The sequence below is a fragment of the Chiroxiphia lanceolata genome, chromosome 8 (genome assembly GCF_009829145.1).
Source record: "Chiroxiphia lanceolata isolate bChiLan1 chromosome 8, bChiLan1.pri, whole genome shotgun sequence".
Lineage (NCBI taxonomy): Eukaryota > Metazoa > Chordata > Aves > Passeriformes > Pipridae > Chiroxiphia > Chiroxiphia lanceolata.
The window spans coordinates 4,462,605-4,489,723 of record NC_045644.1 but is presented as its reverse complement, the minus strand read 5'-3'; the positions used below and the strand labels follow the sequence as shown (position 1 = coordinate 4,489,723).

Below are 27,119 nucleotides of genomic sequence, written 5' to 3'. Positions count from 1 at the left end.
AGTTTTATTAACAAGTGCTGAAGTCAGCAGCATGTTTTCTAAGGGGTAAATAGCTAGATTTTAATTTGTTTCAAGAGCTATTTTAATTTCTTTATGCAGTGCTCAGATATGTATGTACATACTCCTACTGGAGTAAAAGCAGAACAGCTGGTGTTGTGGGACTTTGAGGTACTTCTACCTGCAAAATAAAAATATATTTGTGCTTTAAATACACATTGAAGAGCCCCTGATACTTGAGATGTTTGTGCATCACAAAAATCCTATAGATCACCTTTAGACTAATATGTACTCCTGGTAATCAGAATGGGCTAACTAGGAAATGTGAAGACTATAAGTAGTATTTACTTTCCATTATTAAATAGTATTTGAAATGTTATGGTGAAAGAATGTGGCCTATCTGGTGTTCTCACCTCATCTTCTGTTTATGGGAAAGTCACCATGCAATAAGGCAGAGCACAAGATTTGTGTGTGTGTGTAAATAATAAATATATATATATATATGTACATGAACAAGATATAATTAGAGGAAAGCTGTTCCTTACAATATGGAATTTATTGTATAGAAACTTGAGTAGCTCCAGCTGATGCCAATTAACTCTCCAGCCTGTGAATGTGTACAGCAGCAGGGATGGTGAAGACAGGAGAATTATGAAATATGGCACACAAGATTTTACTTTAGCTTGCACCTGCTAAGCACAGAGAGCCAAATCTTCAGCTGATGTCAACCAATAGAAATATCTGCCTTCAGAAGGGTGACACTGATTTACATCAGCCCAGAATCTGGCCAGGGACGTTACTGACTTGGCACTATGGACACAGCAGCTGGTGCCGACTTGTTAAGAACAAAGCACCACATGCCAAAAAGCCCATTAAAAAGCGCTCCTTTGATGTTTGCCTTCATCTGGTATAAATTTAAAATGGAGGAGGCTGTCAATTTTCCTTAGTCTAGACATTTTGTGTCATTGGGTCTGTGTCACACTGCAATGTGACCTTCATGTACTGCGTCACACACTCAGAAATTGAGAATTCGATCCTTTCAGATGCAGAAAACTCGGTGGGGAATTGGCAGTCCTGTTCCGGGTGACTCTGGAAGATGCTGCCAGCCTTCGAGACAGACCCCAGCCTGTGTGATGGGCAATAGCAGTTGTCTGTGTTTATCCTGGAGCTTTTTTATTGATTTTTTAGAAGTAAGAAGACATCTCTTCTTCTCTGGTGGGCCCTTTCACATTTATGGAGTACCAAGCTCATGAGCTTTGCTCATTGTTTCAGTTACCTGCTGCTGGTTTCCCCATCATCTGATGCAACCAAGGAAGGAGTGATGATGTCTTCGGGTGTAAGAGAAGTAAGGGATCAGCGTGGAGGGGTATTTATTATTCCATTTATTTAAACTATGGGACTCAGAAGAGCTGTGTGGCCTTCTGCCCTTCGTATGGATAAATGAATACCCTTGGAGATCTTAGACAACAGATGAAAGCAAGAGGGATGGATGATGTTCAAGTTGTGTTAGTCAAAGCTGCCCTTAAGCTGTTTTTCAATGATGTCACTGTGATGTCACAGTGGCCCAGGCTGAGATTATTTTCCTATAGATATGATTGTTCTTTAATGATTTCTCTGTGGTTTAAGGCAAGGAGCAGTCAGGGAGGGTTGAGGGGGTGGTTGGGTTTTCCTGGTTTTTCTTTTGTTTGGGATTTTTTGGTGGATGCTTTTGTTTGTCTGAGGGCATGATCATAAAATAATTTGGCTGCAGTTGAAGGAACTCCTCACCTTCAGGTGTCTTTTGGGGATTAAAGGCTCAGTTTTATGTTATGGGACATAGCAATGAATGTGTTGGATAGAAAGGCCATTGTTTCTCAAGAAGACAGAGGGATGTCTGCTCTGTTAATGATGTTATGGAACATATTTCTGTGAGTGAAACACATGAATTAGAATTATTTTCCCAAAGATCTTCATATTGTCTGAAGATCCAAGTTGTTTTGGCTTGTGAAAGTTAAGGATTTGATTCTTCTGCTGTTTTCCATCTTGGTTATGTTGGACTTGATCTTTTCCAACCTACACAATTCTATGATTCTGTGATTCTATGACATTTCTATCTGGAGCTGTCAGAGTTGGTAAAAATGTGAGACAATTTGGAGTGAAAGACTCTGGAGGGTGCAAGTCACTCGTTAGCACTCAGGGCAAGCGGCAGCAGACGGAATACTGGAATCATTAAAATAATGATTAAAAGAGATGGGCTATGTGGATTCAGTGACTGCATTATGCCACTGGAGTAAAGGGCCTCATTTTACCCTAATTCACACTTGGTTTAAACCAGGAACAACCCTTCTGCAGTCTGTGAAATGAATACTTGGCTCAGCCTGGCTGCGGTAAATTATCAGAAAGAGCTGAACTAGGTGCCTTGGACATGATGAGAATAACAAGTGGTCGATACATTTCTTACCCTGCAAATCACCATTTAAATGTTCTGAATCGTCCTGAACATTTTTTTTTTAAAATCACACTGCATCAGATTACTCCTTGAGTCATTACAGTAGTGCCTGATAGCTTCTAGCATGACATCCTGGAAATGCAAACATGGATTTCTGACTCCGAGGTTTTTGGTTCGTGGCTGTTACTGGGAATGTCTCATAAGTACAGCAGCAAATTTCAAAGTATTTTTCAATAACTGTTTCCATGGTTCTTAACAATATGAACACACATCCTCTCACTCTAAGGACCAGTTGCTTGGGAGTGTTGGGTCTGTTAAAGACACAGGTCTGGCACAGCATGGTCAAATAAACAAGGCAAGAAAAATTAGGATGATTCAAAGCATGAGTCTAAAACCTAAGACTGATTATCTTAAATGAGAAAATAATTACCAGGTGCTTGACCAACCTCCAAATTATGAAAGGTTTAATGAAAAGGAAATATTTTTCCTTTTATTCTGTCCCAGCTCATGGGAAGCAAAGGGGTAAAATGTTAGCAAAACATGGAAACACTGTAGTCGACCAGCTGGATATTGGGAGCTCACTGGTGCAAGCGGTCAAATCAAATCATGGAGGTGGATTATTAGCTGCCCACTGAAATGTTCTGCAGCAACAATACACTGTCATCATTTGGAGTGTAAGATGATCTCCTGCAGGTGCCATTGATAGAGTCATAGAATCATTAAGGTTGGAAAAGACCTCCAGGATTATCAAGTCCAGCCTTTAACCAAACACCGTCATGCTCACTGAACTATATCACTTAACTTAAATTTCAGTGAAGAAATGCCTCCTGATGTCTAACCTGAACCTCCTTTGGTGCAACTTGAGGCCATTGAACTGCACCAAAGTGGCAGCCTTGGTGCAGCCCTTGCAAATCCTTCTTTCCACTGAACATCTCTGTGCCAGTTGGAGTCGGTGCCACGTCCCATCCTCAGTAGCACATCTGTACCCATGACCTCCCTGAAATAAGTGTCATTCCCTTGTTTGACACCAAGAAAGAAGGTCAGTTAGTTATTTGTGAAGTGTTTAGAGAAAATAAATTAGCCATCACCACGGAGAGGCTTATTGTGAGGGGTTGTGGATTAGCTGGTTATGGGGTTGTTTGCTCTGAAGCCAAGTGTGGACTACACTAGTTTTGCCAAAAGCCTTCTGTAAACAGTTTCTTGACATCAAGAAGCTTTCCTACTTTGGACTGATTATAAGGTTTGAAGCCTAACAGCTCCTAGGTACACTTGATAAGCTTTCTCTTATAAATGATTACAACTTCCTAGAGTCAAATATTAGTTTTTGCCAAAAGAAAGCCTTTTTCCTTCTGAGAAATGCGTCCACAGCTGTCAACATGGTTTAAAGAAAACCCAAAAGAGAGAGCTAGGAAAAAGGTAACCTTTTTTTTGTTAGAGATAATTTTTTAATCTAGACTCTTAGCTTGAGGTTTTATTGATATAGCTGAGATAATTAAGCTTTATCCCCACCAGGCAGAGCTGTTTGAAAAAGAATTAGTGCAGGTACAATGACACTTTCTTTGGGAGTAATGGGCTGTCTGATTCTCTTGCTTCAAGCTTGCAAAGTAACCTTGACTTTGGATCTTGACAATTCTGGGAACGGAGCTGAGGACATGACCCAGCCCCGTTTCTCAGGATCCAACCTCAGGTTTTTGTTGAAAGGTAAATCAAGACCTTGTTTAGCATCACATTTTGCATAGGGAGCACGGGCAGAGCTACATTCCCAGCAATTCAGGTAGTTTCCATGGATGCTAATGCTGAGCAGCAGCTGATGCTGTCTCTTGTAAATGAGTCATTTGACAAACATCAGGAGGCAGTTTGGGACATGGGGCTCATTGCTGGTCAGCAGAAAGTTTAGTAAAATCATCTGAATTTTGTAGCACTCCTTGCCAACTGCAGCCTGTTGACTGATTAAAAGTGATGCCTTTTCCTCGGCAGCGATGTGAGAAATAAATTATCCGTCCTATCTTGCATCCCTTGACAAACACTGAAATAACGAATAATACTGTCATTGCTCTCAGTGTTTCCATCTTTCTGTGTTACCAGGCTGCCGAGATGATGGGGGCTGTTTACTCATGTCTAAGATCGTGTGGCTTAGCTGTGGCAATCCTTGATTCATGATAAGAATTGAGTCATCCATCTTTGTCATCGGGAGTCTTGCTTTGGATTAGGGATCGTTGCTTGAGGCACGTGTGGGCTCTGTACAACCCACTCCTACACGTCCCTGGGTCTAAATCTTGAAGAAAGCAGAAGTTTCTCATATTTGAGGAATGTTAATTGCTGCTGCTCTCTCTGCTTGGGGTATTGGCAGCATCGGCTCCCACCGTGGAGGTCCAGAAGAGCTCAGCAGCTCAGGACATGGGGCTTTTATTAAATTAAAATAAAAAAACCCAACGGGTGGTCTGGAACGGAAAGCCTACCTACAGTGGGGATGTCTGATCTCATTAATGACACACAGTGGATCAGCACTGTGTGTCTCCTTCCCAGCCACCTTGTGTCAGGCTGACTTGGTGGTCGGGGAGGATTCCTGGTGCTGCGGCTGCTAAAATGAACTTCGGCCAATTTCAAAGGAGCACTTTGTCACAAATCGTCAAAAATCCCCACTGAAACACTGTGAAGAGTCTTCTGTGCAAGTATGAAAAGCTGCATTATCCTGTTGTAAAGTGAAAGGGGGGGGGGGAAAAAAGGCAGTAACAATGGCAAAGGGGATGTTTGCCTGGATTGTGTGTGTCTCGAGGAAAGGCAAGTTTAACCTGCTGTAACGCAGGGTCACTTCCCGTTAGCAAAACCCCCTGAAGGGAGAGGAGGGAGAATGTAAAAAGATACTTTACAGTAAAACAATATACTTCTTTTTCTCAGAGATCAAGGATTCTTTTTTTTTTTTTTTTAAGGAGTTTTTGAAAACCTACCCTTGGTTTCACAGAATATTTTTAACTCCTCCAATGTGGTATGGTTTTCACTAAGCCATTATTTAAAAATTGAGCTGTTGTCATCTTCTTTCTTGCACAGGACAAAAATGACCTTTCTCCAAATGTAATTATGACTTTGTTCCTTAAATTTTCTCCTGAACTTTTACAACTAGCATCTGTACTTGCTGAATTTTATTAATGGAGTCATTCTGTTCTCTGTTTCTTTGAGTTTTGCTCTCCTGTATCTCCCAAAGCATTACACTTTCATGTCTTTGTTCATTAGTTTTAAAGTCTTTCTTCAGCTGGGATAATAGGAAAACCATATATTTCTAGTCATCCAGTTGCAATTCTAGCTGCTCTCAGAGGGGCATATACATTTCAAGTTTTGTTCGTGGGGATTTAGATATACAATTCCAGATAGTCTTAATGAGAGTAACAGTCCTAATTCCCCACACAATATGTCAAAAATGGGTCCAGAATGTACAGAGTGAAACATTGTGATCTTACCTTTAAGTACCTTTGCCTTGTTCTTTTTTTTTTTTCTCAATATCATTTGCATCTGTGTTGGTTAGTGAAGGTAATTGAGAGCTGCCCTGAGGATGAGGGAGCTGATCTTTGGAGCCCTTGTCTGGTTTGCTGTGCTGTGTTTTCCTGTGGATTCACTGCACCTGGGTGCACCTTTTGAACAGAAAGGTTAATTCAAGAGGGAGTTGGAGGAAAGAATTTAGCAAATTGACTCTGTTATTATTCTGATTGCCTTCAGTGTTAGACAAGAACAAGACACACCTTTTTTATCACCTTAATTAACTAAAAAAAAATTTAAAAATCCCCTCATACTGTGAATCTAATAAGGATTAAGATTTAGTTATGATATTAGAACAAGATCTAAGGAAGACAGTTTTCATGCAGGAGGAATGTGGTGGTTTTATACCTGAATTTCATGAGGAATTGTGCTGGTTTTAGTTCTTTCTTAGACATCCTTTTGTTGTCACAAAACACCAAGAAACATCCATCAACTTTTTCTAATTTGAGACCCCATTCCTAGTTTTGTTGGTGCATTTCTTTCTCTCCTAATCCATGTCTTTATAGGTATTCCCCAGACCTTGTGAGGTGAATGCCATTGGTGGCATTTCTTTTAGCAGGGAAGGGGTGCAGTGGGGAGGGAGGGTTGTCTCCATTTGCACCGCGTGTCAGGCATTTCTTGGAGCTTGATTCTCACTTCCTGAAGGTTCCTGTACTTACACCACTTACACCACTTACAAATAACTGGTCTGGTAGTTAGGAGTAAATGGAGTGTGAATACTCTTCTTTCTTTTGTTCAGATCAATATACTAAGAAGTTAGAGAGGAGAGATGTGAGAGTCTGTTCCTTCACTCACTCTGGTCTCTCCTGTTTTATCCTTCTTCCTTACAGCCCATTTTGACCACCCTGACGATTCCAGCTGGAGTTTTGGGTACCGATGCCCAGCAGCAGCAAACAGTCCCTCCTGGGGACACAACCATGCTTTGAGCTGTCTGACTGTCTCAGTGAAGAAGCTGTTTGGCTTCACAACACACACACATTTGTTGCACAGACCATTTCTTGATATGAAGGCAAATTATCTCCTACTTTGATGTAGCCATGGACGAGCAGAAACTTTTCTCATTTCCAGTTTCTTCTTCTCTCTGTTGTCTGCTGGCCAGTAAACTCTTTCAATTTAAAAGGTGATTTAATGAGATAATTTGTTTTCCATTCATGTTCTTTCTGTGGCTTAGCTCCCCTCTTTTTTTTCCCCTCTATCCATCTAACATTTTGGCTGCCCTAGTGAAAGGACTTCCTCCTCTGCAGTTAATGCTACCTGCTGCTTTCTTCATCTTCTCCTACCCCACTGCATGTTCCTACCTTCTCCCACAAACACTCTGTGATGCCCATGACCCCATTAATCTGTCCCAATATTTTTTCCTCTCTATATATCCTAAGATATTCATGGCAACACAGCGTGTGACTGCAGGCACAGGATGAGTCAGGGACTGAAGGAACAGGTCACTGTATATGGATGAACTCTGAGTGTATGCACAGAATTGAGTCTGTCCAGTCTGCTGAGAGCATTTGCATCAAAACTATTTCCCTCTGAGAAGAGAGATCAGTTTTGACAAAAGATAAGGCAAATATTTGCAATGCATGAAAAGCAAGGAGAAAAATAAGTTATATCAGAGAGGAGAGGGAAAGCTTGGATGCTACCCCAGAATGTGAGAGCTCTGTATGCACCTCCTTGCTTTGAGCAGGTTTCCTGTAAGGCTGTGGAATTGCTTAGGATGGGGTTCATCTCAATCAGTGAAATAAAGGGCTGGGTTTTTTCTGTCTGTGCTGATCTTCAGGGATCCCTCATTAGAGGATCCCCTGAGAAGTTGTCTCCCTGTATGAACAGTTACAGAGAGGAACTTTAGATGTTATGATTGGAGTTGATGATCCTAGAGATCTTTGCCAACCTAAACAATTCTGTGATTCTGTGTTCAAAACTTTCTGATCTGCATGGTAAGGGAAAACCAGTAAATGCTGTGTCTTAATGGCTCTGATTTCCTCAGAAATACAGGGTAGTCAAAAAGAGCCACCCAGACCACTAAAATGCATAGGAGAACATCATTTTGTGGCAAGAATATTTCTCATCTGTTTTGAGTGGGTTAAGGATTGGGAAAGTGAACTGAAAACTTGCTACACTGCAAGATCTGACTTTAGTGAATGACTGTAAAATAAGAAAGTGTCTCAGATAGAATCATAGAATCGTAGAAACACAGAATCATTTAGGTTGGAAAAGCCCTCTGAGCCCATCAAGTCCAACCATTGCCCCAGCACTGCCAAGCCCACCACTAATCCATGTCCCCAAGTACCATGTCTACAAAGGCTTTTAAATACCACCAGTGCCATCTCATCCTTTCTCATGGATTGGCTCAGAGGAGAAAAACACTTCTAATCTTCCCTCTGTCCTCAACCAAGACATGGGAAAGAAGTGTTTAGAAAGGAGCAGTCGCTGACAGTGAGTCAGCAGAGAAAGGAATTATGTTAAATCTACTTTTAAAAAGTCTTTGTATTTGAAACACTAGTCATTTATTGAATGTTTTGTGTCCACATTATAGAGTAGGACAATCCCTACCTGGTTTGTTTGGCATTGTGGTTAGGCCTGAAACCAGTTGGGTTTTTTCCCCTTGTACCACCTAAATGTCTCAGTTGCATTTTTTTTCAGAGATTTTAAATAGCCATTGATCATTCCCCCCTACATAAATCTCTAGGTCTGATCCAGCCTATAACTGAATGCCAATAGGCCATTCATGCACAGGATTAAAAAGGAGGAGCAGAGTTGTGCTGTGTGCATGGCCATGGGGCTGCTGCTACAAGGGACCACTGCCCAGGGGCTTACAGGGACATTAAACAATTCCCATCTGCTCCTCTTTTCTCTCCTTGCTGATCCTGATGCCCTTTCCATGCTGTCCCTAATTTCTTGGATATAATTTCCTGATATTCTTTTTTTTTTTTTTTTTTTTGCTACTCTACTTTTTCTCCCTTCCAAACTCTGCCTAAAATGCACCTTTGTAAATGGACATTTGGTTTAATCAATTTTAAATCATAGAATCCTAGAGTGGTTTGGGTTGGAAGGGACCTTAAAGATCATCTCATTCCCACCCCCTGCCATGGGCAGGGACACCTTCCACTAGCCCAGGTTGCTCCAAGCCCCATCCAACCTGGCCTTAAACACTTCCAGGGATGAGGCAGCCACAGCTTCTCTGGGCAACCTGTGCCAGGGCCTCACCACCCTCACAGGGAAGAACTTTTTCCTAATATCAAATCTAAACCTACTCTCTTTCAGTTTGAAGCCCTTGCCCCTTGTCCTGTCACTCCAGGCCCTGTAAATAATCTCTCTCCATGTTTCCTGCAGGCTCCTGTCAGGTCCTGGAAGACCACAATTAGGTCACCCCAGAGTCTTCTTATTTCCAGACTGGACAATCCCAACTCTCTCAGCCTTTCCTCACAGCAGAGCTGCTCCAGCCCTCTGATCATCTTGGTGCCTCCTCTGGACTTACTCCAAGGGGTCCATGTCCTTCCTCTTAAGCAAATAACAGGCAAGACAAAGACACATAACACAGTTTTTTGTCAGAGATATCTTGACTCTTCCATGCTGTCCGTCAGAGTGTGTATGTATTTTTTAGAAGGGTAGTGTATTTTTCTGAATAGTGCCCTCTGAGATTGTTTATACCCTCTGTGATTATTTCTGTCAATAACTTTTTGTTACAGTACAGCTGCACAGCAATCCTGATAAAACTTGTATCAGTTACAACTTTTAAAATATGTTCCTGGAAGCAGTTTTGCAGGAAATAAAAATCACGTGGACTGTGAAAAAAGTAGTATTGCCATGATATAGGATTTGGGTGGGGTTTTTTCTGTTTTTTACAGGAACACAAATGCTGTTGGGAAGCAGAAGGAGGAGCTGCATTCTTCCAGATGCAGCATCCAGAGAGGCAATCACTGCTGCTGGCTCATCAAAAAGGAGAGATCCCTCCAAAGACACCTCCAAATCCAAAGAGATCCAAGCACGGGGCATCCTCAAACCAAAACTGTCTGTCTCCAACTGTATGTGCAATATAAAAACATCATCAAGGATCCTCTCGGAAGAAAACGTTCACAGGCAAAACCAGCTCCTAAAAAGTAAGGTACAAATCCTGCTGGGGTTGTCAGGAATATGGTTTCAATAATACGATGAGATCAGCCTCAAAGAAAAATGTGAAATAATGGAAAGTCAGGCCATTTTTGTCCAGCTTTAAGTGCAGAGTATGAGTCATCTGGTGAGAGATCAATCAGCTAATCTGACTGTATACATTGCTATGGTTAATAGAAAACAAGATTAAAATGAGAAGGATAGGCTTGCTTTGTAAGGAAGGTTCAAGAAAATCTTGAAAAAGCATTAAAATTGCAAAGTCAAGCAGCCCCAGTCCAACCAAGAAGCACCAGAAGTGAGGTTATTTTTACAACCTCGTTCTGATACCTTTCTTTCACTTCTGCAACCTTTTCTTTTTGACTCAACAGCCTGAACTGTGATTATCAACAAGGTTTCAGCATGTAAAACATAATTTCCTCTAGTTCAGCAGCGGCTGGGATGTCTTACTTCCAACATTTATTCTCACAGCTAAACTGGAGGTGACACAAGCAGCTGTATTCATGCATAAGATATTTTTGCAGAAGAAAACTGAGATTAATTTGGCTTTAATATCAATATGTTTGTGAGAAATTTATTCCTTAAAACGCTGTGGTCATACACCCTTTTTTTCTTAATAGTTTTTTGTAGACAGGTAGGCAAAACCTTTTCATTATTGACTATAAAGCTACTGAATGTAACACTCATTTAGCTGGGAGAAGCCTAAATTCTGCTCTCAGTGCCTGAAGTTAAATTTTCCTAACTGGAAGTGAGTTTTGTTTTACAAAAAGTGAAGGATCCACTGAGATCTGTCAAAGACCAAGTTAATCCACACCTCTGTAAACCTGGCTTATTGAGGAGTTTAATTTCATGTTCACAGGTTTCAAGGTTTATTCCAAAATGTTACTAAGAACAGTATTAGGGAGGAAATACAGCTCAGGCTTTTATAAGGCAAATGTACCCAACACAGATCATTTTAATATGTTTTTTAAGTACAATATAATATGTACAATATGTCATAAAGAGGAAAATATTTGAAGTTTATTGTAACCAAAAATTGAAATAAAACAGTAACGGGCTTTATTCCCAGATACTTAGTGCTAGAAATCAATTTATTTGGCAAAGAAGAAGTACTTCAGTGTGACTTTTCAAAATAGTTCATATGGAGCTCTTCCGAAGTTCTTTTGTTATTTTGGAGTCATTCTGTCCTCCAAATGAGAATCCTGTCAACTCTGATTTTTGAGCACAGAGCCTCTTTTGGTCCTAATTTGTGCAAGGAGTAGCAGCCAGTGAGCATTAAAATTATAATTGTAGCAAATAATCTCTTTTTCTCAATGTGAATTGACAGCTTTCATAATAATATGCTATAATGCATATTAAACTTTGTTGATTAATTTTTTCATGAAATCTTTCCACTGACTTAGGAATATGTAGAAATGATAGAAAGCAAACAGTAGTATCAGCAAAGCAAAAGACCCTAGTATTGTTTATGAAAGTCTCAAAGTAGTCAAAGGGAAATTATATGTGATTAAAGTCCATAACAATATGTTATTTTGTGCAATAAATTGGAGTAAACAATTGGAGTGAACAATTTATTAAGGTCACAGCATGATATCCTTTGCTTTCCATGGTGCAACTGTGTCTTGCTTTTGGGAAGGGAAGACCAGCAAACAGATCTAAGTGTCCAAGAGGTTTAATTACAATTATACTTCAGTGTGAGCTCTGGCTTAATGTGAAAGATCCTCTGGGTGTCACAGGGCAGGGAGTAGTACCTATGATTAGATCTGATCTATTCTGCTTAATGAGGCCTGTTAATAACACCTTGGCATTCTTATTTCAGAAATTGCCCTCTGAGTCTAATGAGGTGGAGAACCCAATAAAAAATTAACCATGCACTCTTAACGAACATTTAAATCTCTCCAAGGTGATTCTGAATTCTGTGGTTCAGGTGACAGAATAAAGGAGCTCAAGGATGAGTGGGAGCAAGTCAGGAGGGTGACACTGTCCACAGCTCGCTGGCCAGGTGTGACTGGGGAGAAAAACAATGCGCTCACCTGGCCAGAAACCAACTCCCAGCTGGAGGAAATTCCAGCAGCCCCATGGACACTGCAGGTAAAGTATCGATTTGTTTCCTTTTTTCCTCCATTTTCACTTCTTTTCACTTCTTTTTCCTTTTCACTTTTTTTTTCCTTTTTCCCTTTTTTGTTGTTTTCCCCCCATGGATGGTGTTTGCTTCCTGGGAACTGGCTGCAGGCAGAAGTTCCTGTTTCCTCGATTTTTCTCCTTTCCAGTGAAGTTTTGGTAGTTTGTATCCACTACCAAGACTTACTTGGTTGTCTGGTTGTCCGAGCTCCCTGTTCTGAGCCCCAGTTGCCATTCCTACAGAGGAACATGTTAAAATTTGGGGATTTTACAGCTTTCCAATGTCCCAAATGTCCAGCACCACAAGCACCAGCTCTAGGTGTGGACGTGGCCCCAGGTTGGTACCAACCACCACCAGCAGATGCACTTTCCTGCCTTTAACTCCAGCACATGTTGCAGAGCAATCTCTGCCTTGTCTTCTGTCCCAAGACATTCCTAAATGTTGAAGCAGCCTTTGACTGGAAAGTGTTTTCTTTCTTAGTAGACCTGCATGACAATCTAAATAAACAGGGAAGTTTGTGAGCTGTCAGTGACAAGCTGCTTCAGCGATGAGGTGAGACAAGGAAATAGGCAAAACATCAAGAACTTGAATTGGATAACTTATAAAAATATGTAATTCAAAACATATAAATGTATAAACTTGATAGGACAAGGGGGAATGGCTTCACACTGCCAGAGGGCAGGGTTAGATGGGATATTGGGAAGGAATTCTTGGCTGTGAGGGTGGGGAGGCCCTGACACAGGTTGCCCAGAGAAGCTGTGGCTGCCCCATCCCTGGAAGTGTCCAAGGCCAGGTTGCATGGGGCTTGGAGCAACCTGGGCTAGTGGAAGGTGTTCCTGCCCATGGCAGGGAGTTGGAACTAGATGGTCTGTATAGTCCCTTCCAATCCAAGCCATTCTATGAGCAATTTTCATCACTTCAATAATCTCCTACTGAACCTATGTTGATGCCTGTCACGCTTTTTTTCTTCCTTTGGATTATGTTAAAATAAAGTGGGGTTTCTGTTTCTTTTAGGAAGCCCTAGAAATCCACAATCCTCAGTTCATCTCTCGCTCCCAAGAAAGGCTGAAGAGACTGGAACACATGGTCCAGCTGAGGAAAGCCCAGCAGGGTGATGCTCCTCTGAGCAGCCCGGGAGCGCTCGTTCGCAAGCTCTCCTCAACATCCACTTCCAGCAGGAAAAAGCACTACACCATTCCTGACCCTCTCAGTGGTGAGTTTAATTGTGACCAGCAGCGGGTCTGTAATCTTGCCACATGTGTAGTATTTCCATATTAACTTGTGGAAAAAACACGAGGCCTGCTGCTCCTGTTTCACCTCTCTGTGCTCCAGCGTCCGTCCAGATACTCCCAGCAGAAAGAATCAGGAGCACAGAGGTGGGATAGTGGGAATGAGGAGTGGTCTGTGGTCTGTGGCAGCAGGAGGAGACCTCCTTGGGGACTTTTTGTTGTTGTCACACGCAGTCATGTTCAGAGTTGATACTAATTGTGGAGGTGACAGCAATAAATGGCATTTCATCCCTCTCACAGGTGACCAGTTTGGGTGACAGGCAGAGAGACAAGGTGGGATTTGGGTTTAGGAGGCCCAATCCAATCTTCTCAGGAGCTTCAGATGTGGGTTTACCATTTGACTCAGGAAGCCCATGGCAGTGAGTGGGCTGTGAAAGAACTCTGGCTGTGTACAAGGCTGCTAAATCGAGGCATCTAAACTCTGTGATTTCCTGATTCAAGATGACTTTGTTGTTTTATTACCCCAGAGATGAACAGTCTCAACACCCAGTGAGCAAAGCAGTTCTGAGCAGCTCCCTCTCTATAGCTCCTCTGTAAATATTATCTAAGCACAAGATGTTAAATTGCTTTTCTTTTTCTTTTCTTTTTTTCCTTTTCTTTTTTTTTTTTTAATTGCCATCTGGGTGTTAATTAACTCAGTTGACTAAAGAAAAAGATTTATTTGATTGATTGGCATTCCTCTTTATAGCTTGATTTGAAACCTGTGCCTGTTTGAAGATACATTATTCCACTGAAAAGTAAATCAATTGAAAACATTAAACAACCAGAAGGGACACCTGGAAGATTCAGGAAAGGGAATATTTGATGTCCTCAACTCAGGCTGTGCTACAAGCTCTTCCAGCAGCCATGGCACAGGCCAGGAGTTTGTCACCTATCTTAGAAGAAGTGGCAAAAATCTCCCCCCTTTTTTATCATCTTTGAAAGTCCCCCAAACCACTCTGCAAACACTTTATGAAACAAACAAACAAACAAAAAGAATGGCTAAACCTATTTCTCCTTAAATTATAATGAAGGTTTAGTCTTTATGCTTGTTTAATGATTAATAAAAGCATACTATTGAAATATATTAATTAATTATTCAACTAAATGACTATTTCCCTCTGTCAGTGGCTGGTGATTAAAAGCAAATTTGTCTAAGGAGAATCTTTAGTTTCTGTAACTGATCTGCCTTCATGTAGCCACAGGTAATTTTCTGTTTCTGAGATTCCAATATTTTTATAATGACAGAAGTGTCAGATGTCTGTTATTTAAGCAGAACTGCAGTTAATATTGGAAATCCAAGATCCATGGACAAAGCCCAGCTCTGTAGGCTGCAGTACAGAGGGCTGTGTAGGAGTGTGCTGAGCATATTTAATTTGCTCTGAGTCCTGACAGTTGATATTTTAGGATTTGCCCTGGTGGATGCTGTTGTGCAGAAGGATTTGTGTCATCAGTGAGACCCAGAGTGGGGGATCTTTGTTTCCTGCAAGGCCTTCTCCCTCGTGCTCACCCAGGGCACTGGATGCCTCTGTCCTGATGTCTCAGCCCTCTCCTTCCCTTCTGCCAGCCCCCAAAGCTGGAAGGGAGAGAAGTTATCATTTGTTGTCATCATTATTCTGTGATCTCTGGAGTAGCCGTTTTATCATGTAAAATGCACTTTTAAAGCAATGAAGAACTGTGTGGTTTTGAAAACCAAAGTGAAAGGAAAATGCAGCTGTATTCCAGGAAGGGATGCAAGCACAGTTTCATTTTCTGAGGTGGGGAGTGGACACCCAAATCCTGGTGATTTAAGGATACCATTTCCCTGGTGCAAGGGGAGCTGTGGGCACAAGCAGCAGTGTCACCTCCTGCTCTGTCGCTGCACATGCTCATCTGTGCCCCTCTGTTTTATTGAGATCAGTGAGCTGATTTACAAGAAACTGTTTTTTAATAAATTTTGAGGTTTTTGTTTAAATTAGGATTAAAATTAGAATTCCCTGACCTGATTCAAAGCTGGCTCTTCAAGTGGTGAAGAACCTGGAGTTTATGAAAGACACGAAGCAGCCAGAAGAGGAAAAACATGTTTGTATATCCAAAGACAGAAAGTCCTGACTCCAGCTCCATCTCCATCTATACCTGGTTGTGAGCCAGTTGTGGACTCAGGAGTTGTGAGCTGTGACACCAAGGCTGGGTACAGGGGCTGATGGCTGAGGGTCAGTGTGGTGTTATCATAACCATTGCTCTCCAGAGTATGGTCCAGTTGCACTGGGCAGCAAAGGGCAGAGACCTACCTCATGTCCTCCCAGTGGTGCCATGTCCATACCACATATGAGACCTCAGCCACCATTAGAAGTCAAGGGACCTGGACAGCAAACACTTCTGTACAGGCAGGGCAGTTGATTTGCCACGTCCCACAGCCATGGGGGTTTTGTTTGGTACTGGTGCTACTGGTTTATAGAATCACAAAATCATAGCATGGTTTGGGTTGGAAGGGACCTTAAAGCTCATCCAGTTCCACCCCCTGCCATGGGCAGGGACACCTTCCACTAGACCCGGTTGCTCAGAGCTCCATCCATCCTGGCCTTGAATACTTCCAGGGATGGGGCAGCCACAGCTTCTCTGGGCACCCTGTTCTCCCTCCAGTCTCAAAGAATCTGTGCCCAGTGCAACCCTCCCTCAGGTTTCCTGGGCTCAGGAATCAGGCTGCTCCTTCACAGCAACACACAATGAAACAGTATTGGAAACTAAGAACCCAGGAGGGTAAAATGATGACCTGGAAATGCGTTTAAGCATTCAGGCTCGTATTGATGGCACCTGTAGGCTCCAGAGGGTGATCTTGGAGTTGCTTGGTTCAGTCTGATCATTTCCTCCTTTCTTGTTTTTCCTCTTTCCTGATGTGTTTGGGATTTGTGGAGGTAAAGGTCTTTATGGCTCTGAGGTTCACAGGGATCACTGCCAGAACAGCCTCATACATTTTCCAATGGTCTTTTTCGTAAGAGCAGGTTGGCTGATGAGTTTAATTTCCACTGCCCTGACAGAGTGAGCCCAGCATGGATTCAAGCCCATCTGTGGCTGGGCAGCAGGAGCAAGTCCCTGCAGCTCACTTGCCTCAAGCACTGACTTTAACATTAGTTATCCAACTAGTTTTCCACCACAAGAGGACATTCCCTGCCCAATTCTCCATGTGATCACATGGGAAGGTGGTACAGGATAGGGAGAAGTGAATGCCCATTTTATTCAGGTGTAAATGAGGGTTAAACTGCAGCCTGAGGTGTTTCCCTCAGTGCTTGACAAGTTTGCTGCACTTATTTCTCTCTGAAATAAGCTTGTTACATGTGCTGTTCTCTGGCCTTGCAGCTTTTATTTCAGTAAAATAATTTACACCCAGAGCAATGATCTGCAGAGATTTTTCTCTACCTGGGATTATTCTATCAGCCTAAAATGTCTTTATTGGTAATATGAAATTATTAGCATGGTTTCCTTATGTTTTGACAGTGTTGTTACAAGTTTAGGTTCTTGTAAGAGAAAGAAATAATTGGCATTCATCACCATTTCCATATAAATACCAACATCTGTGAACTTTCCATTTACCTTCTCATCCTCAGAAACCCAAGTTGTTTACCATTTTTTTAATTGTGATTCACGAGCTGGGTTTTACGAAGTGCTGAAAGTAATCTCAGAAAAATGAAAATGTTTATCCTGCAGAAGATTTTTATCGTCACAAGAGCTCTTTGAAGGCAAAGAACCTGCAACTCTCACTCTAGCCTTTGTGCTGGGTAATGGGTACTGCTAAATTCGAGAGTGCTAATTAGTCCAAGATAGACTACTCTGCTGTTTACTATGTCAGGCAAATTAGAGATCCCACTGTGACGAACTGAATAGAAACAATGTTCAAATAACTGGATTTAAATCTCCAAAACCGTAATGTAATTACTTCAGTGACAGGACTACCAGCTGTTTATAGGCCTTTAAATCTGCATAATGAACAGCCCTGTGATCTTGGTGTACACAAGCACTTTGAGAGGTTTAACAAAATTTCTCAGGCACATATGGTTTTTTCATACCTTCCATACCTCTGAGAGGCTGGTGGTTCATTGGAAGTGGCAATAGAAGTTGAATGTTACAGTTCAACCCCACCACAGTGCCTGCTCTGTTCTTCTGGATCCGTATCCAAATCCTCCATCTTTAGTAATATTTTGGAAACAAGTTTATATCTCCTCAGTCGTGGATCCAAACTCTTCCAAAAAGCTTCATTGTAGCTGCAGAAGCCTGGAGGGTGAGGATTGCTGTTGGTTTGGGTTTTCAAGGTTCCTCGAGCAGCTCCGTGCCAGGGAGGTTTTTGTTTAGACTGTTGACGGAGCAGAAGGTGGCAATCAGAGAATAATCCTGCACCACTAAGGTACACCCTTGTGGTTTTCACAGCCACATTGGTGGCTGATGAGATGTTTGCAGCCACCAGCAGCCTATGTGTGACTTTAGTTGTGTCACTTCTCAGGTCTCTTTTCACCATCAAAACTCAGAGCCAGCAGTTGTGCCACTGATCCTTTGGGCACTGGCGTCTTGTTTAAGGCTGACAGTTCTGAATAAAGACTAAGCCGCAGCCAGGTAATTGAATTAGGGAGTGGAATGACCTATTTTTGGGATATTATTGCTCATCACACGGATTAGGTCAGTGCCTGTGAGTCAGCTGGACACGGCAGCACACTAGAGGTCACTGGCAGTGGGTGATAGTGGATCCCTGGGGACAAGGGGAGGAGGTGAGAGTGAACAGGGTGATCAGCATGTCCCCTCCATGACCTCATCCTCGGGATGAGGAGGAAATAGGCAGCCCCTGTGCAAGGAAGTGGGCAATAAATTGGAAAATCTTCAAATATGGAGAGTTTTCTGTGTGGGTGATAGGAAACAACGTGTCTCACAGTGGGTGACTCACGGGGCTCAGTCAGTTTGCTGGGGATCATTTCGGGGGGGCCTTGGAGCAGCCAAACAGAAAACTGAATTTTTGATCCTCAACTTTTTAACCCAGGAGTAAAAGGTCCGATTTCAGCCATGATTAGAAATTGAAGCTAAAGAAGTCAGCTTTAAGAAGCTGGTGCAAATTTTACTGAAGATTTATTTAAAGTTCGATGAATTTACCAAGCTCTGTCATACCTTCTTCATTAACTGCTATTTTTTAAATAAAAGAAATTATGCTTTTCAAGACTATATTCTCTAATGAAATGAAAACGATTTAGGAAGGCCAGGTGAGACGCTAATTGATTTTTTTTTCTGGATAAATTCCATGAATATTTAAGTAGCATTTGGACAGAGGGGACTGAAATCTCCTGTGTCGTCCCCAGAATTCATTTAGTATGCAAATGTTTTCATAAACCTATCAGCTTTTTCAGAGGTATTAGTGATTTTTAAGACTGAAGTATTAAGGAGGGTCAGAAGTCTCAATAGCCACAGAGTAGGACCTGAACAGCTGGAAAGCCTGAGAACCACCTTCCTGTGGGTCCTCCTGGGGGAAGGACCTCTTGGGAGCTTCAGCATTTCTCTGAGATGAGCAGAAGCTCAGGCAGTCTCACCTTCAAACCTTTAACTAATGGCTTATTGCATTTTTTATAAATAATACCAAAATGTCATCTGTTGACTGCAGCTGAAGGAATTCATTGCATGAAGTCATTGGCATGGGATGTGCAAAGTTTGGGCAGCACCCCTGGGTGTAGGCACTGCTTTATATTCTCTGGATGAATTCCCAGTCGAGTGCTATGGGCACGCAAATCTCAACATCACCTCAACATTTATCTTAGATTCAAGCCTAATTTATTTTTTAGGGGGCTGTTGATTTAAAAAAAGCGTTGTTTAAAAAAATGGTTTGTATCTTAGGACTTCTCTGGGCAAATGGGCTTTCGGGCAATTATTTTTTTCAGTTCAGTAAAGAAAGCAGTTAAATTAGAGAACCACCACTGCTCTTCAGGGACTGGCAACACATCCTCGAACACATGTTTTAAGTCCTAAAAAGTTTGAGAATTTACATTTGTGTTAGGAGAAAATGTATGTATGTTCTGTATATTTTGATAAATTTTGCCACTGATTTTCTCTTTTAAGTGTTTCAATGATTTAGTGGTAAATAGGAAGTCAGGGGCTGGTTCCGACACAATCATTTCATCTGTTCTCTGTCTAAACATTTACTAACTTCCCAAGCAGGGAAGTTACTCATCCTGTTGGAGGTGCAGTTCAGCATTTATTAAAATGTATTACGAAGCTGACCCATTTACATTCATTTACAACTTGCTGAAGTGGCTTCTTTCTCCCACTGTGGAAGTGTCAGACCTGGTGCACACAGGATTGGTGGAAATAGCAGAAACTCAGTAGTTTCACGTGGTTTGAATAAAACAACAACAAAGTGTTTCATGCCTCTCTATCTGTACCTTTATTTAACTGTGATGCATCTCTGGAAATGCTGGATATCTGCTTTGAAATCCCTTGTTTTCTATCATTCACAATAGTTGTCTCCAAAAGTGATACAAGGCTATGAAATTTGATAAGGAGCTTTGATAAAGAACTTCTAAAATGCAATTCAGAAGACTATCAGCTTTGGGAATTGTCCACCTTATGCCCCATTTGATCTTTGCTTGGTGGGAAAGAACCTTAATTCAGGTCTGTATGATGTGCTTGGCAGGTTATTATAGCTCTGAATGTGTGCTGCTCTTCCACTTCAAAATACACTTTCTTCCCAGTATTGAGTATTAGTAATATTTAAAGGCAGACATAATTTTTAATTTCTCATTTATACCGAGTTTTTATTTAGTTTTCACTTAAATTTTGAATTCCAATCCTAAAATCTTTCAAGGATTAGCCTTATTTCTGCCTGATGTTTGCATGTGTGTTTTTTACTCACACATAACAACCTGAGAGGAGCCAAGAGACACCATGAATGTTTAGCCATGACAGTAGCCTTTTGACTCCACACTGCTTCACAAAGGATATTTTTGTAACCAAGGTGGATTGATTATTTTCTTGGAGGATTTTCCCCTGACTCCCTTTTAAATCCATTCCTTCAAAGCCCTGCACAGCCACACACCTTGTTCCAGGCACAACTGTGGGCAGTGGTGGGTCTGATGCCCTTCGAGATCGTTTCTGTGCCATCAGGAGAGAATTATTCTGGAGGAAGAGCACCTGCACAGCTCCTGGCCTCTGTGGTGCTTCCCAGCACTCCAACACAGAGCCCAGGCTGTCTTAGGGGCTCATAGGAAAAATACAGATTAGCTTTTGGTGCTGTACACAGAAAAGGTCGAGGGGCTGCAGATCCCCACGTGGGTTTTGCTCATTCTGGTGTCTGTGCACAGGGGTCTGGAAGTGTTTATGTGTCTTTATACCCCACCCTTGGAAGTGTCCAAGGCCAGGTTGGACAGGGCTTGGAGCAACCTGGGATAATGGAAGGTGTCCCTGCCCATGGCAGGGGCTTGGAAAGAGGTGGTCTTTAAGGTCCCTTCCAACCCAAACCATTCTGTGATTCTGCAATTAACAGCTTTTATTTAGGAAAAAGAGGAGGGGAGATCCCTAAAACAATTAGTTTTATTGTAGAAAACCTACATCTGAGAATTCCTGGAGTAAAAATTCACCAATTTGAGCAGCTGTTGCTCACAGTGCACAGGAGAGGATACAAACCCAGGCTCTGCTGGTCAGTCACACTCTCTGACTGTATCACACCCCTAGGGAGGTCTGCCTTCACTTACTGTGGGAGGAATTCATGCAGGCAGTGCAGGTTTGTGCTGGGGTGTCATTTCTAGTGCCCTCAGCTGCTCTTCTGTGCCCAAGGACTGGGGAACGTGCAAGGAACTGGCTATGACATCAGGGATCTAGTACTGAGGACCATACTACCATACAGACAAAAAGATGCCTGGATTTGCTGTGCAGCATTAAATGCCTCCTGGTTTTGTTTTGCACTGCAGAGAACCCACAGTGATGGTTTTATGTGATTTCAAACTTACCCTGTGCCATTCTCCGGGTTGGAGGACATGCCTTGTTGGGAAGGGATGCCTCCTGCAGCCCTGAGCTGTCAGGATGAGGTGTGAACCTTGAGCAGCAAGGGAGGCTGAGCCTCCTCTGGAATATGCTGGGATCCACACTGCTCCCAGAAAATCACCTGGACCTCAATCCTGCACCAGGACTTTCTGGGTCACAGGCAAAATCTGCTCCCTTCAGTTTCAGGGTTATTTGGACAGCAATAGCATCCAAGTGTTTATTTGAGTTAATCAACATATAAATGAACATTAAAACACTAATAAATAAAAGACAAATTATGTTTTCCTAGCAAATTGGGCATGTTGATGGTGTGTACTGAGGATTTAATAAGAATGATTAAGTGTAGGCAACTACTGAGTGGAGAAAAGTTAGTCCTGAGGCAGAGGAGGCTTCACAGCCTCTCTCCTTTCTCAAATTGTGCTTGGAAAACTGCACCAGTTCAGAACAGAAACTGTTGCAAAGCTCCCTTTTATTTTTGATTAGAGGGATAGAACATCCCTCCTATGAGAAAAGGCTGAGAGACTTGGGATTGTTCAGCCTGGAGAAGAGAAGGCTCCAGGGAGAACTCAGAGCCCCTTCCAGTGCCTAAAGGGGCTCCAGGAGAGCTGGAGAGGGGCTTTGGACAAGGGCCTGGAGGGACAGGAGAAGGGGCAGTGGCTTCCCACTGCCAGAGGACAGGGTTAGATGGGATACTGGGAAGAAATTCTTGGCTGTGAGGGTGGTGAGGCCCTGGCACGAGTTGCCCAGAGAAGCTGTGGCTGCCAAGGCCAGGTTGGATGGGGCTTGGAGCAATGTGGGCTAGTGGAAGATGTCCCTGCCCATGGCAGGGTGGTGGAACAACAAGTCCCTTCCAACCCAAACCATTCCACGATTCCATGATCCTGTGAAGTTTACACAGAGATACAGCTTACTCCCACCTTGTATGAGCACCATCCTTTCCCATTCAGAAACCATTTTTTGCAGAGAAGGTGTTAAAATCACCTATTCTTGAGAATCACTGACTGCTAAGATCAGTAATTATTTTCCTCTATCCGGGGAAATGCTGATTGGAATTATCACAGATCTCTTCATATTTGATCAGAGAAGAGTAACGTAATTTTCCTCCTTCTAACACTGGGCATAATTATTCAAAGCCCTTCCAGACAGATGTAAATTGAATCAGAAATGATGGTACCAGTTACCAACACACACCAGTTGAGGACATGGCAATGTGGCACAAGGATGTGGGGAAGGCAGATCACTTCAGAGAGCAGAAATCATCACTGGTTCTTAATCTGAATAAAGGGCATACACAGCTACATGTGGCAATGACAAAACCCATATGCCATTAAAATAAATGAACTCTGTAATGAAGGTGGTTGCTGTGGGTCTTATCCAACCTCCTCATTCTGTAGGGCAGCTTCAGGATCAAACACAGCTCCAGATGAAGCTGTTAAATATCTTTCCACTGACCTGAGGAGGTTTGGATCCGGCCTTAAGCTTTCAAAACTTCAACCAGCAGTAGCACATCATGGCTACATGGAACAGGACATTTAAGATTTAAATAAATGCAGATTTCTCCAGTATTAACTTTGTTTTCCCTCTGCTAGATAACCTCTTCAAACCAAAGGAAAGGTACATTCCTGAGAAGGAGATGCATATGAGATCTAAAAGGTAAAAATCTCTCCAGCTTAGAGTTCACTCTTGGTTTTCTTCCACTGTATCACTTTGATAGATTTAGTGCAACCCTGCCCTTTGAGCACCACTTTTCTACCAGTTTCAGCCAGCCTGGCATGAAAACTAAGTCCCCAACAGGTAACTCCTGTAGGAAATTACAAAGTGGAAGCAGTGCAGTCACTTTGGTGGGGGTTTTTTTTGTGGTGTCTGATCTTTAACTGCATTGCACTTTGTGCCCTCATGAGCAGCAAGGAAAGCTGCGAAGGGCCACCACGTGGAATTTATCCTGATTTTAAGAGTGCTCAATATGTGTCCCATTCCTCTCCTCCAATATACAATCTCCAGCCCAAACAGGCTCCTTCGAGAACTCGGTATTGCCAAATATCATGAGGAAAAATCAGAACTGAACAGGCTTTTTGTGCATGCAAAGAACAGGACTGCTGGGAAGGAAGGTCCAGCTTTCTTTCCAAACTCCTTTGAATTTTATCGTTGATTTTAATGGAAAAAGATCAGACCAGAAGTCACCTTTTTTAAAGGCAACTCTTGTTATTTTGAAAATGGAAAGATTTTGTTCTCCTGGTAAAAAGAGTTCCTAATGACAGTGAAAAAATGTTAACAGTCTACAGTCTTATAATGATGGTTTTCTTGTATTTTAGAAAAATACTTGGAAATGATTGCTTGGTATTAATTTTGTGACATAAATTAAAAAGAAATAGTGTACAGGCCAAATTCTGGTTTGAATTATGTTGCTATAAATTGGAACCAACTCCACTGAGCTCGTTAGAAGCTACTGCAGTTACACTGATGCATTGAGATAACCTGATCACATCTCTTTCTTTACTTTTTTTCATTCCAATATTAGAATTTCCAACAAGATTTTCAACAAATCAGATTTAATATAAAACCATTGTTGTTAATAATTTATAATTCCCCTGCTATAAGTCTACTTCAGGTACTTAGAGATGCCATTAATGACAAATATTGCATCGAAGGCAAACATTTCCCATAGGAGTCCGACAGACGACATGTGAACTTCACTTTCTGAATTCATTACAGGATTTATGACAATTTACCTGAAGTTAAAAAGAAACAAGAAGAAAAGCAGAAAAGGATCATCATGCAGAGTAACAGGCTGCGGGTGGAGACGTTTAAAAAGGTAAGGATTTACTGTGAAAGCCAAGTAGAGTTTTGTAACCCTGCAAATGGGTCTGTAGAAGCACTGGGGAGACCGTGCTCACCATGTGCAAACCCTGAGAGCAGGAGATGGCTTTTAAATTGTATTCTTGGGTTGAGGCACTTCTTTAAACTTGAATTAACAGCTGAACCTTCACAGAAGGATGGAATGGTTTGGGTTGGAAGGAACCTTAAAGAGCATCTCCTTGGCCATGGGCAGGGACACCTTCCACTAGACCAAGTTTCTCCGAGCACCTCAGACTTTTATTTTTTAAAAATTAGTAATTAGTTATGATAGAAAGCTGCAGGTGCAGACTGGAGGCATTCCCAACATGCTCCATATTGCAGACAAGTACCAGTTTCTCCTTATTAAATGCTCTATTCCTCCCTCTAACAACACCCTTCCTGACCGAGATGGAAAAGCCTGCAGTATTTGGTTATTTTTTGAACAACATAATGAGTATATTTGAAGTCTGAGAATGCCAATTCCATCTCACCTCCCGTATCACTGAAGTTTTCTACCACCTCATGTATTTTAACAGTATCTTAAAACTGTTTTTCATCTTCTTTTTTAGCAATTACTGGACCAGCTCCTTCACAGAAACACAGAGTGACAAAGGAGTCTCTTGCCCATCGTACTAATTGGATCTTGAATGCCTTTGACTGCTAGATAAGCCATAAATTAACTGTTATCTCAATTACCTGGAGGTATTTTTCTTATCTTTGACTCTTTAAATGAAGAAAGATCATTTGTATTTCAATTGAAATTTTAAGGCAACTTTCAAGTAATCAAAGACAGCCTGAAAAGGAACACAGCTGTTTCGGAGCATCACCTTTTGGTCAGCTTACCCAGAGGAAATAATTTTAAGAATTTTTAATGCAAATATTGAATTACGGCGGTATTATTTATGTTAATCTTTTGAAAAGTGTTCTTCTCTGTGGCAATAGAAGAGAGTTTGTAAGACGTGGAAAACTGATTTCTCTGAAGTATTCTATTAATTGATGTCCTGTGAGTGAAATCCTTGAAGTAAATTAAAATGAATATTGTTATTTGTTATGTTTAGAAAGTAGTTGAAATAGCATTACCACATAATCATAGCAGCGGCAGTTTCACATTAATACTTAACATACCAAAAGGGAACAATATTTCAGCTTTCTGAAGGACTCTACTTCTGTTCATATATTGAACTGACCTACCAACATTACCAATTAAAGAGCAATATTCAAAGATTTGTTTATAACACATTTTTTTCATGTTTTGCATTGTAATATATATTTTACTCCACTTCTGTGAGCATTCAGTATTTATAGAAATGGCATATTAAGAAGTGGTGCCAAGAAGTATATTTGCATCAAAACTGCACAAAACTCAAACCATCTGTAATGTTTCCTCCAAAAATATTTAAATCTTTATTTGTACATTCTGGAAATAAAAACAAGCAGCTTACAAACCAATGGAGTTTATTTATGGAATAAAGTGTGAGTGTAATATTGATCCAACTGTTCTGTTTTTATTTGGTACTGTTAAATATAACACAATTATTGAAACTGCTGGAGAAGTCATGTTTTTGTACCCACAAACCCTGTGGTATAAAATATAGTAAAAATCATTTCAAGTGTTAATCTTTGTTGCCCCAACCCCTGATTGAGTGTGCTTGAAGGAGGCTGGAATTTGACCTTTGATATCTCTGCTTTATTTTTCTAATCTAGGCTGAGATTGAAGGTCAGTTTTTTTGGAAGAGGGATGTTTGTGAGCTGGGCTTTGGCCACTGCAACATCCTCCAGCTGTGCGACCTGTGTTGGACACAAGGGACCTGCTTGTATTTTGTGCTCTGTCTTCGTTGGATCATTTAGCCTTTTTGTGTTTCAGTTAACATAGGAATAACGTTAATTTTTGCTCACAGAGAAGACAGAGACCTATTGAACAAATATGTTGCATTCCAGATAGGTATCTTCAAAAATTCATCAAGTAGTTCAACACAATGTAGAGGACATGGAAGGCAAGGTAATGCCGGCTGTGAGGAAGAGACTACCAGGGTTCTTCCCCAAAAAAGGTCTTTTTAACCAAGCAAGCAGAGCTTTACTGGAAACCAAAGTGAAATCTGGACCACAGATAACTCAAAGCAGAACTTGTAAAAGGAACTCCAAGAAGGAGCAGCATCCTCCAAGCTTTGCAGCTCAGCTCCATGGTAGATCTGCTCTCCTGAGGGCTCATTGATCCCTCTTGCTGCTCTCCAGGAAGAACACGTTGCCTGCCTCAAACAGGAGGGTCTTTCTCTCTGTGGTGCACTCCTGGGTCTCCAGCACAGAGTGATAAATTACAGACATGCACACACCCACATGGTCTACTAGACTGAATCTGCAAGATTATATTTCAAGCTTTCATCTGGTTCTAGATCACTACAACAGTTAGAGGCATTTCCTATAGAATCAATGCCCAAATCTCCTTTGATTTCAGGAGGAACTGAGCATTTCTCCCCCTTGGTTGCTTAGTCTCTGATTTCTTGACTTCAGAGAAATGCAGCTTTGGTTCATGAAGTCAGAACCATTCAGGAGCATTATTTCCTGTACATATGTCATATCCAGAGAATTATCATATATACATTTAAAGCTGCTTTACTTTATACCATTAATCCTGATTGTAATCTCACCCTTGAGCCACAGCAAGATGTTTTGGCATGGAGAAAAAGCGTTTGGAATTCAGTATCCGTGAAGGACACAACAAGATACTTCTTCTGTCAGGGATGTCCCCAGGTGTGGGACTGACACCCAGAGCCACCAGAAAAGAGCCCCAAAGCTTTTCCCACTTCTTGTCTGGCAGAGTGGAAGGGAATAAGAGTATTTTACACAGAAATCA

General features: G+C 41.6%; 1 protein-coding gene across 2 annotated transcripts in view; it reads left to right on the top strand.

Annotated features, from left to right (window-relative positions):
* Window positions 1-25,757, top strand: part of C8H10orf90 (chromosome 8 C10orf90 homolog) — a 65,326-nt gene extending 39,569 nt beyond the window's left edge. The window contains exons 4-9 of one of the 2 annotated variants that reach the window (XM_032695414.1): window positions 9,799-10,050; window positions 11,985-12,148; window positions 13,194-13,392; window positions 23,023-23,086; window positions 24,146-24,245; window positions 24,838-25,757. In XM_032695414.1, the coding sequence (XP_032551305.1) occupies window positions 9,799-10,050; window positions 11,985-12,148; window positions 13,194-13,392; window positions 23,023-23,086; window positions 24,146-24,245; window positions 24,838-24,876 (818 nt within the window). In that variant the 3' untranslated portion in view covers window positions 24,877-25,757. Of the gene's footprint in view, window positions 1-9,798; window positions 10,051-11,960; window positions 12,149-13,193; window positions 13,393-23,022; window positions 23,087-24,145; window positions 24,246-24,837 lie in introns of both variants that reach the window. The other variant, XM_032695413.1, reaches the window with a different exon arrangement.
* Window positions 25,758-27,119: the final 1,362 nt, after the last annotated feature.